The sequence below is a fragment of the Crotalus tigris genome, unplaced genomic scaffold, assembly GCF_016545835.1.
Source record: "Crotalus tigris isolate CLP2741 ecotype Arizona unplaced genomic scaffold, ASM1654583v1 scf7180000024384.25900115:4084858, whole genome shotgun sequence".
In the NCBI taxonomy this organism is placed as follows: domain Eukaryota; kingdom Metazoa; phylum Chordata; class Lepidosauria; order Squamata; family Viperidae; genus Crotalus; species Crotalus tigris.
Genome location: NW_024100554.1, coordinates 3,872,437 through 3,886,085, shown reverse-complemented (window position 1 = coordinate 3,886,085; position 13,649 = coordinate 3,872,437). Strand labels below are relative to the sequence as shown.

The 13,649-nt window shown below is 34.3% G+C and overlaps 1 protein-coding gene across 5 annotated transcripts in view; it reads right to left on the bottom strand.

The window, feature by feature from the left end:
- The window catches only part of OXR1 (oxidation resistance 1), a 217,036-nt gene that overhangs the window by 21,539 nt on the left and 181,848 nt on the right, over nucleotides 1-13,649 (bottom strand). For all 5 annotated transcript variants that reach the window (XM_039328780.1, XM_039328778.1, XM_039328779.1 and 2 more), the window contains one exon: nucleotides 12,740-12,899. In XM_039328780.1, coding sequence (XP_039184714.1) covers nucleotides 12,740-12,899 — 160 coding nt within the window. The remainder of the gene's footprint in view (nucleotides 1-12,739; nucleotides 12,900-13,649) is intronic.

The following is a 13,649-nucleotide window of genomic DNA, read 5'->3' as shown; positions in this document are numbered from 1 at the left end:
TGGAAACCTTTAACTTTTTTCATTACTGAAGAGTTTTCTACTGTTTCATTTAAAATTAGGTTAGAAGAACTAAAGAAGATATCTCATTCTATTTTTTAAAAAACTCTCTTATTTCTTATAGGATATCCATTCCTTTTCCTACTGTTTTAACAGGAAAATATACTCACAGGAGCTGCAAAGAGATACAATATCCTGTTCTTCATTAAAGCAAAAATATTTCTTGATTAGCATGTTACATCAGAATATAACTTTGTGATTTTGAAAATGTGAAGCTTTATATTATTACTTCAGTAACGGTTAAATTTTACTTTATGAATGTACAACCATATAATCATTTTGCTAAATGTAGTATTTATGGCTATGATATATTATATTATGGCAATGAGGACTGATTTCATCTCAAAAAAACTCTGTCTCACAGAATGCTAAATAAGGGCTTTATTTTGCGATTTTTATAGTGATTAGTTCAATGTGTTTCCCTTCAGGAGAGATACCTCTTGAATGTTAAAAGTCCTCAGCTTGGAATCTGGCAGATTAATCCCCAGTGTTAGTTGGGGGATAAATTTCAACTATTCCATCTTCAAAATTTCATTAGAGATGCAAAACACAGAAAATAATTTGAAAAATCCTGGAATTGCAGTACTTCTCAAGATGTTTGATAGGTGTATTGCAAAAAGTACCATATTTTCCGGCTTATAAGACAACTCGGCGTATAAGACAACCCCCAACTTCGGCGTCGATTTCCATGCTTTAGAAAGTCGTCTTATACACTGGAAAATACGGTATGTTTATATTTATTTGTACTGTGTTAAATATCTCATATTAGAAAAATACTGCCTATTGCTGCCAATCCTCTGTGATAACTCTTTCCAAAGTTGTGCACCAATGGCTCTGCAATTTCTTACTGTGCAAAGAAGTAGAGATTAGATACTATAAATACACCACAGTTCATAACAATATTTAAGTCTTAGTATTAAATTTATATACTCAAGCCAGTTTTATTATAATTTTATGGAAACTGGATTTCATTTGCAACAGTGCAAGTGCTACTACAATGCTGTAATAGCAAATATAAACCACACAGCTGTAAGACATTTTGCTTTCAACAAGTAAAAAGTCTCTAAACAACATAAAGTATCCTAAATGGTAAAATCATATGGTATGGAAATAAAGTTTAATATGCGTCCTGCTGAACAAAAGACTAAGTCGAAAACTGGGGTGCTCTAGCCCAGCAGGAGGCTTGGCAACATTTCCAGACTTAGTCTCTTTGAGCAGGAAGAATAAGACAACCCACTCGTGGATTCTCCATCCTCATGCTGGAGAACAGCAGTATTTTGAAGGAGTATATTGCCAACTATAAGCTGCAAGAAGATTCAGATTCAAGTTTGGTTTATCTGGATTCAGTTTGAATTCAGAAAACTGCAGTGCTGAGAAAATAAATAACCTGACACAAATAAACTATCTAGTATTGGCTAATTTCTTAAACCAGTTACAGTATCCATGCCATTTCTGTATACAAAATCAGCCCTAAAATTTTCCAGCTGGCTCTGCTTCCTGACACATGGGGCAGTGAAATAGACACACTCCCCAGCACCACAAAACTGTAGTTATTTTAAGAGCAGGAAGAACCACTGGATCAGCCCTTCATTTTCATTTTCCATCTGGCTCCTTTTCTTTGCACTATCCTGCTATTCTGTTGGCTGCCTTCCTGCTGATATTTTGAACCCTCTAACCTGAACATATAAAGTGGCAACTGAAGCTAAAAAGCAGTAATTTTCACTTCTGCCAGATCAATCAAAAACATTAGAGGGGAAGATGCAGGTGCAGCAGAAAGAGGTGTCAGTGTGCTTGATGTGGCAAAATGTGTGATATGGTGGTATCTTAGTTATTAGTTAGTTTGAACCAGCTGCAAGTACACTAGGATACTCCTGGAGTCCTCTCATCAGCTCTTCTCCTCTTCCATTAATTTAATGTTCTTTTCTTCCATGGTTTACATATCATTAAAAATAGCCATTATATAGTTTTTCTGGCAAACAAATATGGGCCAAAGAATCTTGTAACATTTTATCTAAATGTTACATGCCTGCTCAGAAGTTTATTCTACAAAATTTAGTGAGATATATACCCTTTAAAGCTGAAGCCTCAGTAAATTTCTATAATAATTATAACAATAGTAAACATTTTGTATGTTTTAATATCTTTTTTATTTCAAATATATCCAAAATTTAATTGAAATTGCTATCATGGCAGTACATTAAACTAAATAAATTATTACAGTCTGACACATACAATTTCAGTTGCTCTTCACTGTGCTAAAAGAATCTATATTTTCTTGTACTGGAGACTTTATAGTGCAATTTGGAAAGTTAAATCAGTTTAACTTTACATATTTACCATTTAAGAAGTTACCAGAGTAATTTTATAAAATCAGGATGAGGTTGTTGATCTTAATCTGCTATATGGAAAATATGTACAATAGTGATTTAAAAAGCTGAAGATTCATATGTGCAATTACTGCATAAGCAATATATAATGCCAACAATCTTGTTAGTCAATGGTTATTCTAAACAGGTTTTTTAAAAGCTTTTATTTCAAACTGGAAAAATCAGCTTTCTGCATTGATTTAGAAACTACTTGAAGCTATTTCTGTAAGATCTTTTAGCATACTGTGCTAAAACAAGTCTTTTGCATTTGGTGACCTAAATCAATTATTTTACAATATAAGAAATCACTGATTTTATAATATAACTGAAAGATAGTGGTATTCATCTGCTATCAGTAAAGAAGAAAGATTTATTTTGCAACACATAGAATGAAAAAGAAGTTCCTCAGGATACAATATATAGCCATTTCTAGTTGTATCACCATATTCCTCTAATTTTTAAAACAGTATTTTCCTATCCTATTTACAGTTTATATTATGTCTGAAAAAAATAGAATATTCATGGTAAGGCCTGAAAAAATATGCAAGAAACCTTCAGCTGACTGTTTTTTCTTTTCCTATATAACCAAAATGAGGAAAAATCTAAACTTTTTAAATTAATACTGAGAGACTGAAAAACACATATTTCTGGTTAACACAAAGAAATCTGCTTCACATAGTTTCAGAGGCTATGTCTCTTACAGGGATCTTGCAATTCCAATGAAAAAATAAAAGTACTGTACAATAAAGTACTATTTCTAATTTCACTTCCATTCACCATCAGATCTTCCTGGTGCTCTGCTCCCCCCCAGCAGCCTCAAATCCCTCAACCATGCTCCAAAGGGTGTCCCACCCTTTCTGAGCAGACTTGGGGGTGCCCAAATACTCAACAGAAATAAGTAACATTTTCTATGCTATTTGCCAGTGGCATAACACAAACATATCCAATATACTGAAGGAAAGTACAATGCAAATGATAAATAGATCATTTAATTGTTGAAGATGGAAAGTTTCACAAACATTATTGGAAGACCTAAAATTTCAGTTTAAAATATACAGTATTTACAATATTTACAAACATGATGCAGAACTCCTCTCTAATATTCCAGATGAAGTTTTGTTCCTCTTTCTGGAAATCAGAGAACATGCAAGCCACAGAAGTAGACAGATAGACATTAACTACACACTGTATAATATTTCCATTTTTTTTAAAGAAAAAGATGCAATAGCATAAAAAACATCCTGTGTATCAATACCAAAATATGATTGTATAAACTCACAGATTATCCACATCTCAAATTAACACCTAGAAAGCATATAAAATCACAAATTATCTTACATTAATACTGCACCATGTCAGTAAAAGAATTAGTGTAAGAAACTTCCTAAAATATATTTGTCCGTGAAAACTACCACAATTACATTGTTTTAAATCAGATTATTTTAAATTCCAACTTTTAAATTAAAATAGTAAAGTGTTAAACTGCCGTTTCTTAATAGAGATTCTAAAATTCTATAATGAATATTAAAAGAAAAAGCAGGGCTCATTACTATTACAATAGCATCATAGTAATAATAACATAAATATTTCTCAAGGAATTACCAAAGTATATTTATTTCTCATTGAGTGATGCTTTCTTCCTTTTTTGCCATATCAAAAATTATTTCCTTTGAAAAAAAAGTTACATTAATTTTAGCTTCAAATGAGCATTTCTCCCCAGCATACTATCTGCTTTTAATTCCAGGCACAGCAAAGCTCTCCTTGCAGACAGAACATCCTGCTAGTTGCATTGAATTGATTGACAGGATTAACAACTAATAAGCGAAGAGAGTGTTCATCCTGGGGTGTGTCATTACCATAGAAAGCACAACAGAGATGTTTCTATATTCAAGGAAGGTTGCAGTGCACTAAAGTGCTTAAAGAGCAAAAAAGTTTAAAGAGACACACTACTCTTTTAGAATCCAATGAGAAATTTGTCAGAGCTAATCCTTTTTATTTTTATAACATTAAATCAATTCTTGTTTACATACAATGAGAATAGCTTTTGTTGTGATTGTTATTAATGGATAACCCTTACAGTTCAATTATTTCTTTCTGAATTACAAGTTCAAACAAATGTAATCTTTCATATTTTAACTTCCACAGGGGGGAAAAATAAATAATTCAACTTATGAGAAAAGTATATATTAACACTGTTCTTGAAATGTAAAGCAATGCTGCAAATATGTCTTTATACCACCAATTAGACCTAGGATTCAAAAATTAGAGAAGAACTGCATGGAAGCAGATCATACTTGGTGCAAAGCTTTTCTTCTGTTGAACTCACTTAATTTTCTTTAACCTGCAACCGTTGTGAATCACAACTCCCAACATCTATTACTATCTGAAATTTTAATTCAGCAACAACTGGAGGAACACAGATTTCCTACTGCAGTTCTAGAATGATAAATGGTGTTTAAATCTCCTAAAGCCTCTGTAAAAGGGTTTAATTAGAAGACAGACTTTTCTCACTATTAATCAGTGAGTGTACTTTATCCCACTGGATTGTGAACATATTTCACTAGGATCCATCTTCTATTAAAACCAAGTCTTCCCACAATCTATTTTAAAACATGTGGAAAATTTTATTGTTGGTTAGAAACACGCTAGAATGAGAAAAGGTTATGAAATTTAAAGAGATAATTGATAATTTGTATTTATATTCCATGATTACTTGTATGAACTTGTTCTTATTTCTTCTTCTTCTTCCTCTTTGTATATTTGTGATCTTAAACAATATGGTAAACTATAATTAATATGTAATATATTATTATTTTAAAGTGATCATAATTAATTAATAATAAGCATTGTTAACTAGTGAAATGAATGAGATTTATTGACTAATTTGTTATTTACATGATTTTATGGAAAGTTGTTTAATAATAGAGTAATTATTAAGATTTAATATGTAAACCCGGACTGGTAGACTTGCTGAAGCGATGTTATTTTGTGGGACTAATCCCACTTTTGTGTTACCCCTTTCCCCTGGTCTAACCTTTTTGTATGTTTCCCTTTGTCTTATCCTTTTTGACCCTATCCCTTTATTACCTTTATAAAACTCTCTCTCTCTCTCTCTCTCTCTCTCTCTCTCTCTCTCTCTCTCTCTCTCTCTCTATATATATATATATATATATATTATATATATATATATATATATATATATATATATATGATTAAGAAAGTTAAAAACGTGAACCCTGGGGGTATTCATGGTAAAGAAATAAAATGAACACCAGGGTAATAAAAACTATAAGTTTTTAATTTATATATATATATATATAATATATATATATATATATATATGTCTTTGGTTGTTCGGGTTTTCTCCCGCGTAAAATTGGAAGTGTCTTGGCAACGTTTCGACGAAGTCACATTCGTCATCTTCAGGCTGGTGTTTTTAGCTTCTTGCTTTGAGCAGCAATGTGTGGTTTTAGCTGTTTCTTCCTTTTAACTGCCAGTGAGGGTATGAACTGATTGGATGGGAGCTTGGCTGTGTTCTGATTGGGTGGAGGTGTGTTCTGAATGGTTAGGGGCTTGGCTGTGCTCTGATTGGCTGGGGGAGTGTTCTGTTTGGTTGTGCTCAGGTTAGTCTGAGTTGCAGAGGGGTTTAAGATTTTGGGGTTAGGGAGTCGTTTGTCAATAAGGGCAGGTTTCCAAATGGCTGGTAGGCGGGAGGTATCATCTTGCTTGTTCATGCTGTGTGGGCGTTTTTCTATCTCGATGGCTTCTCTGATTATTATTCAGAGAATAATAATATAATAATCATAATAATGATTATTCAGAGAAGAACGCCCACACAGCATGAACAAGCGAGATGATACCTCCCGCCTACCAGCCATTTGGAAACCTGCCCTTATTGACAAACGACTCCCTAACCCCAAAATCTTAAACCCCTCTGCAACTCAGACTAACCTGAGCACAACCAAACAGAACACTCCCCCAGCCAATCAGAGCACAGCCAAGCCCCTAACCATTCAGAACACACCTCCACCCAATCAGAACACAGCCAAGCTCCCATCCAATCAGTTCATACCCTCACTGGCAGTTAAAAGGAAGAAACAGCTAAAACCACACATTGCTGCTCAAAGCAAGAAGCTAAAAACACCAGCCTGAAGATGACGAATGTGACTTCGTCGAAACGTTGCCAAGACACTTCCAATTTTACGCGGGAGAAAACCCGAACAACCAAAGACCTATATACAAATACCCGCGAAAACCTCAGAAAACATATATATATATATATAAAAACACAAGTCTTCCATTCCTTGCTCTTTTCATGCATGTGAATACATATATAGTGGCAGCAAACTAAATAAAAATGCTATTTTTTTTCTTTTTAATTTTGCATATAGAAAGAAAAGTGTGATCTCCTCTCCCACACAAACCTATATTTTGTAATGTATTCTAGAAGCAGAAAAGAAGTTTTCTAGCGTGACATAATGTCCTATGGCATATTGGCCATCCCCCTATACCACGGGTGTCAAACTTGCCGCATAACGTGTTCCGACATAACGTGACTTGTTTTGCATTGCCGGAGCTGGGATGGGCGTAGCCTCGGTATAATGTATCCGGCCCATGGGCTGGCTGTTTGACACTCCTGCTCTATACATTTGGCAGCCTCATGACAATGGATAAAAAAAAAAATTTGCTCCTCTCAGTTAAAGTGCTTTATGGACTTGGTTACTTGTATAGTTGGGTAATTTTTTTTTAGCGTTTGATTGTTTATTTGTAACCCTGTACTCAGCTTTGGGAAGTGGGGAGTAGGGGTGGGTGGGTCTTGGGATGTATATTGTATAAAACTTTTCAATAAAAAAAAATCTGCTCCTCTTGCTTGCTTTAAAACATTTCAAGGGGGAAAAGTTCCACAGCCTCATGAGATAATAATGTACAAGAGGTAATAATGTATGCATTATTAAACAAAGTTCCACAACGTTAGGACATTAGTTTGTATCAATACCTATACACTTTATATAATTATAGCTTTATAACAGCAAATAACAATTAAATTATAATATTCCACAATCTTTGTAATTCATTTGTGCATCATAATACAGGCCCCGGGCAATATTTAGAACTACTTTGTAGATGCAAAATCAAGAAAATAATGACAGGTTCAATAAATTTAGTCCATTTATAAGTCTTATATTATATGATCAATTTTCATGTATGCTCTTTGTTAACAAAGAATTAGTTTACAAGCAAGAAACACATTATTAAAATCTATGTTTACAAAACTGAACTTGTTTTTATGAAAACATTGACAAACTCCAATAAAAGCTAATCTGAAAAACAAGGAACATAATGAGCTTCTGCCAAAAGTTTCTCTGTTGAAGCTTGTTACAAAGTTAATTCAGAATTACAGTTGCCACTGTTTGTGTTATTCCCTTAAATCTAGTTTATAGAAAATATGGTTGCTGCCATCTTGAAAAGGAACAATCTGTAAATAATCTGAGGATGAAATGAGATGGACATCTCCCATTATTGCTTTATAACTGTCTTCTCTAAAGACAGTTATAAAGAAATTGTAATTGGTGCAAAATGTAGTCACCTGTAAAGTTAAGGTATAACCTTCTTATTGTCATATGACAATTCTGTTGACAAACCTAATTCTCTGTTAAGTTTCTGGGTATGTTAAGGGTGCTGACTGTCACTTTAAAAGCCATGAGTGATTCAGTATGGTCTTGTTCAGTATGGACAACCTATATACCACACACATTCTGTTCCACCAGTCCAACCAGAGAATACCTGATAAAGATCCCCACTATCAAGAAGTATAATAAGTAAGGGCCATTTTTCTCTGGAACAGCTTGTGTCCTGAGCCTAAGGTGATTTCCATTCTCATGAACTTCTGGAAGTTTGTAAAAACTATCCAAGAAGGCCTATGGGCTCTGACTGCTGTGTCGTTATTATACATGATGTATAAAAATTATTACAGCTACAGTAATCAACACTAAGATACTTTTGGATAATGGTTCATAACGTCACCAATCAAAGGTCTAAATTATAAATTACTCATCATTCACAGATTGGAAAGTGTAGCATTCTTAAAGCTTCTTTCAATGCTTCATTCAGTTGGCAGAATCCAGCCCTAACAGCAGTACTGTTCTTTCTCCTTGCTCTTATTCGGATATTATGAAATAGCCTTTCAATGCATATATGAGAAGCAGAGAAATTAATAACGTGGAACAGCAGAAGTGTGCAGATTAACATTAATAAATGTTAAGCAAACAACTTCTTCAGAGACTTGAGACTTTTTGCTAGAGAAATTATTTTGGATACATGGGTAGAGTCTAGGACAATTGGCGCCGGCCAGATTACCGTGCCCACTTCTTCACGGTCCCTGCCACAGCTGAACCACCACTAGTGTTTATGTTTGATGGGCCTCCACCGGCAAGCCACTGAGGCACCTTCTCCCTGGGTATTTCACTGCGTGGGACACTTAAAACTTGCCTCCCGGTGGGCAAGTGAGGTGGGCAGTGATCTTGGTTACTAGGCCAAGAGGCGTGGCAAAAGCAGCAAAGAGAGCAAAGAGGGACAGGAACTGGGATAGTTCCCTCCCTCCCAGCCTGACCCTTCACGGGATGGGAAAAGAAAGGAAGGGCCACCTGCACACACTTTCTCCCCGCAAGGCTGCAGAGACTCTGGTTGCAAACGGGACTCATGGTTTACTTTTTGGGCCCTCCTGAGCAGGAATAGGCCAATGGATGCCGGCGAAGCTGGGCACGTGGCCAGGTTCAGGTAGGGATGGGGCAGGGCCCTCCTCTTCCCACCTCATGAAGGGCAAGGGATCACCAGAGAGTCAGACCGGGAGGGAGGGAGGGAGCCTCCCAGCTTGGCACCTGAGGCCACTGCCCACACCCCCCCCGGGAGGCACGTTTAAATGTCTTGCACAGTGAAACACCCAGGATGAAGAGTCCATCGGTGACTCGGCTGGGGTTGGGACAGGACCGCCACCAGACCATTGCCAGGGAATCAGTGCCAGAAGAGGGCCTGTCAAACATAATCATTGGCAGTGGGTCGGCTGTGGTAACGGGCCCCAGATGAAGTGGGTGGAGTAATCAAACTTCGACACACCCTATTAATGTTTATTCAGATTTGTTTTGTTTTGAAATCCTTAAATTTATATTTAAAGCTTCTTTTGTTTAAGGACTGAAGGAAATTCACCTGGAATTTCAGACTTGTTAATCCAAAAGTTCCTAATAGTTAAAAAGCAGTTAACAAGCAATTTTAGAGAAATAACTATGCTACCCCAAAGTTATTTATGAAGGTACAAACTGCACCTTCAACAAGAAGGTTACTTCCTTGTCTCCCAGAATTTTCAACTTGCCAAGAGATTGCTGTCTTGTGGTTTCCTTGTGAGTAACAACTATCTGAAAAGCACTTGTGGTCAATCTTAAGTCTTCTTGTGCTGAGGTGATTATCAAAGAACCAATCCACTCACAAGTTCTTCATTCTGCTGCAATCATCAGTTCTGCTCTTAGCAGAGCTGTCCTCAGTTTGCCATTTCTTCCCTGGAAGTCCACCTCAAACTGTTTTGGATACACGGTAATTTTCTCCCTCTTTGTTAAGCAAATATCTAATTATATAGTTCTAACACAGTGGAACTATAGAAAATAAATGCTACAAGACAAAATAAGCCATAGACCTCTGAGTTACTTTTTCTGAGAACAGCTTGATAGAGAAAACAAAAGGGATACTTGATCCTCATTCACAAAGATACCTCCCTTATTCTTTTAGCACTTAGTGTTGAGTTAAAAAGAGCTTTTTGTCCTAGTTATATTGCCTTAAATATTATTAAGAATGAAAAGAACCACTTTTTCTTTCCAGCCTATCTAATACCAACCGGGGTCAATTCACCATAGCACAGCATTGTTAAGAAGTTTTTCTGAAGTTTCTAAAAATATTGGGAGAGGTTAATAAATGATGTTACCAAGGCTCAGAAAGAAAATTAAGCCTTTCATTCGCTGATCCTGAAAACAACTTATACCTATTCATTAGAAATAAACAACCACAAATGCATCAAACTGAAGCCACTAAGAATAGGAAATTTGTAATTAATGGATCAGGCCAGTGCTCCAGTCCAATTGTTAACCAGCTAGAAAAATGTAATAATCCAAAAGAATATACTCTGAAATAAAGCCTCTAATTTAACAATAGTTGAAATATTGGTGTCAAGACTCTTGTTCCTGCAAACAATTAATTAAGAATTGGCATGAACTCTATGCTAGAAGAAAAAAAAGAACACAAAGCAGTGATGTAAACCAAATTCAATAAAAATAAAAAAAAACTATGAACAGCTAAATTTCAAGTACAGAAGAAAATCTCAGAGCATGAGTAAAAGAAAAGGAACTAATAAAGAATGATTAGTGCAACATTGGTTTTGTTGATGTGCTGTTAAGTTTACAAATACACTCTATGCATCCTCTGATTTTTTTAAGCTTTAAGATGTCTTTAAAATAAAACAGGTTCTATTTTCAAAATGCATTCTAAAAATTTAGCATCCTGACAACTGAATATTCAGGTCACAAGACAATATACGGTGGTTTAGACACAAATACCCAAGCTAAACATAACAATGTGGTGTCTTCTAGATTATTGTATGATTTTTTGACTAGTTAATGGGAACATCGGGAACAACACATTTGTACAAGATATATCAAAATTGTGGCTGTGACTGTCATAATCAAATCTCTGCCATTTACCCATTTTACATATATATATGGCATGTACAATACACATGAAAAATGGGCAGGTCTTTAATTGTCTGGTTGTTCCCATCATTTTTGTCATTCTTTCCACATACACCAATTCTTTGTTTAAACTTATTTCTAAGTTCCTATTGTTGTTATAAAAATTTAACTAAGAAATCATATCTATATTTACCGAACATTTAGTGTTCACTACATTCTTGTACACTTGATTACAATATTTTGCCTACTTGATTACAATATTTTGGAATACCTTCTCTATACAGCTTCAGATAGTGAACATTGGTATACATGCATTTTGTGCATGTTCTTGGGTCTTATGTGGTTTACTGCAGTGACATGTTTGTTTGGCATCTCTTCAGTTCTGCTAAATACAGTTGTAATTTTTTGTGACCTTTTGTTGAGATCTTAAGAATATGAAAACAGGCAATTATATTTATTGATTAATCATGGGGAATCCTACACTTTTTTCCCTGTAATACTGTTCTAGTTCCTGAACTATCCAAGTAGCAATCAAGGACATTTTATAGGTAAAGCCAGGATTTCTCAATTTCGCAAAAACAATGTAACTATCTAATACCAATCTCATTTAGATACCATTAGCTGCAAGCTTAATGCCTTGTGATCTGATTCAACATTATCTAGGATCTTTGCTTTAATTTGTGATTTTTGTATTATGTCTGTTGAAATATTGATTGATTGTTTATGTTTTAACATATCATTATAAACTACTTTTACTATTCTGAATGTTGTGATATTGTTTTTGAAAAGTGGCTTTGAAATAAAGATGAACAATAAACTAGTCACACAGTACTACACAGTACATAAAGTTGTATGTTTAAAATATGAATGCAAATTAAGGAAGGCATATAGAGATTTTGAATTATTATTGTGGAAAATAGAGACTTTCCCAGGCTTCTGATATTTAATAATTAATATCCATATCTATTTTTTATTTGCAATATTGTTTGTACTATATTAATGTATATAACAATTGCTTTCAGAGTAGTAATTGAAGCCAAAAATCTCCTATTTATAATGTATATTAGGATAATGCTGATTTTTCAAATTAATAATTGCATGTAATGGAAGTCTAAAATAATCTTTGTCAATTGGAGAAAAACATGGAGAGATTTTACTGGAAATGGATAAGAAAACATGCAGTATTAACAACCAAGAAATTTTGCCCAGTAATCCATGAAAAAAAGCTGCTAGAGAATGAAAGATTGGTAAGCAAAATGCTTCCTGCTCTTGTTAGTATTTCAAATCACCCCTAACCTTTTGGATTTTCATGTTTCATGTTTAAATAAATAAACTATTTGTTACATTTGTTTACATATAACTGCTGCCTGACCTTTGCTTCAGTCACAAAATGCAAACAGCATTATACACTGAGATACTCAGACTATTATACAATACTAAGAAAAATTAAACTATGCAGTCATTAGCGAAACATGTGTTTACAACTTTTACTTAACAATATTAGTTGATGAAACTTCTCCATGTAGAAATTAAAGAATTTTAAACAAATGTTGTGTTTTCTAAAGTTGATAACTAGCATTTACTTACCTCCCACTCCTTAACAGCTGTTTCATTAATTGAATCTTCACCAGACTGAGTTTCAATTTTTTTTACTACAATAAATCCTGGCTCTCTATTTGATTCTCCTGTATCTTCTGTATATATTTCTGGACTCCACTGAACAAAAAATGCATACAGATGTTCAGTCCTTTGAAAGGGAAAATGAAAAATAAATTGATACCCATTCAGATTTACACAAATTTAGAAATATTGTTTTAAATAGTAATTCACTATATCTTTTCACTGTCAGTTACTCATGCTTTTCTTTGAAAATCTAGAGAAAGAATATTCATATAAAACCTATTCTATAATGTAAGATAAAACTATGATGGACAATATTTTCAGTATCTTAGCATGTAACTAGTACTGATTATGGTATCCTCAACAGATTATAAATCTGAAAAGAGCTTCTTAGTTTCATTAGAAGTGAATAGAACAGGATAGAACATATAGTTGGCAGGATTAGATAACAAGCTTAAGATGGATAGGATTTGCTTAGTATTTAGGCACCATAATCAAGGGGTTTCTTTAGAAGAAAATGTCATAACAGAAAAGACCTGTTTGTCTCAAATACATAATACTAGAAATCAAAGATTAAGAATTTATAATTAGCCATGACAGATGTTTGCTCATCTAGTCTGGCATGTTTTTCCCAGAGTACCTAGGCAGATGCTTCTGAGAAACACAACAAGAAAAAAAAATAGTAATTCTTCCTATTGTTATCACAGAGAAAGTAGTAATTCTAGACATTTTGCTTTCAGAAAAGATTCAGACCTATGGAAATTCCTGATTCTCTTATTATCCATGAATTTCTCAAATTTCCATCACTTAACTAATTCTGAGAAAGAACTTTGGCAGCATGACTTGGTCAGCCAGGTTAAAATATATAAAAATAAGT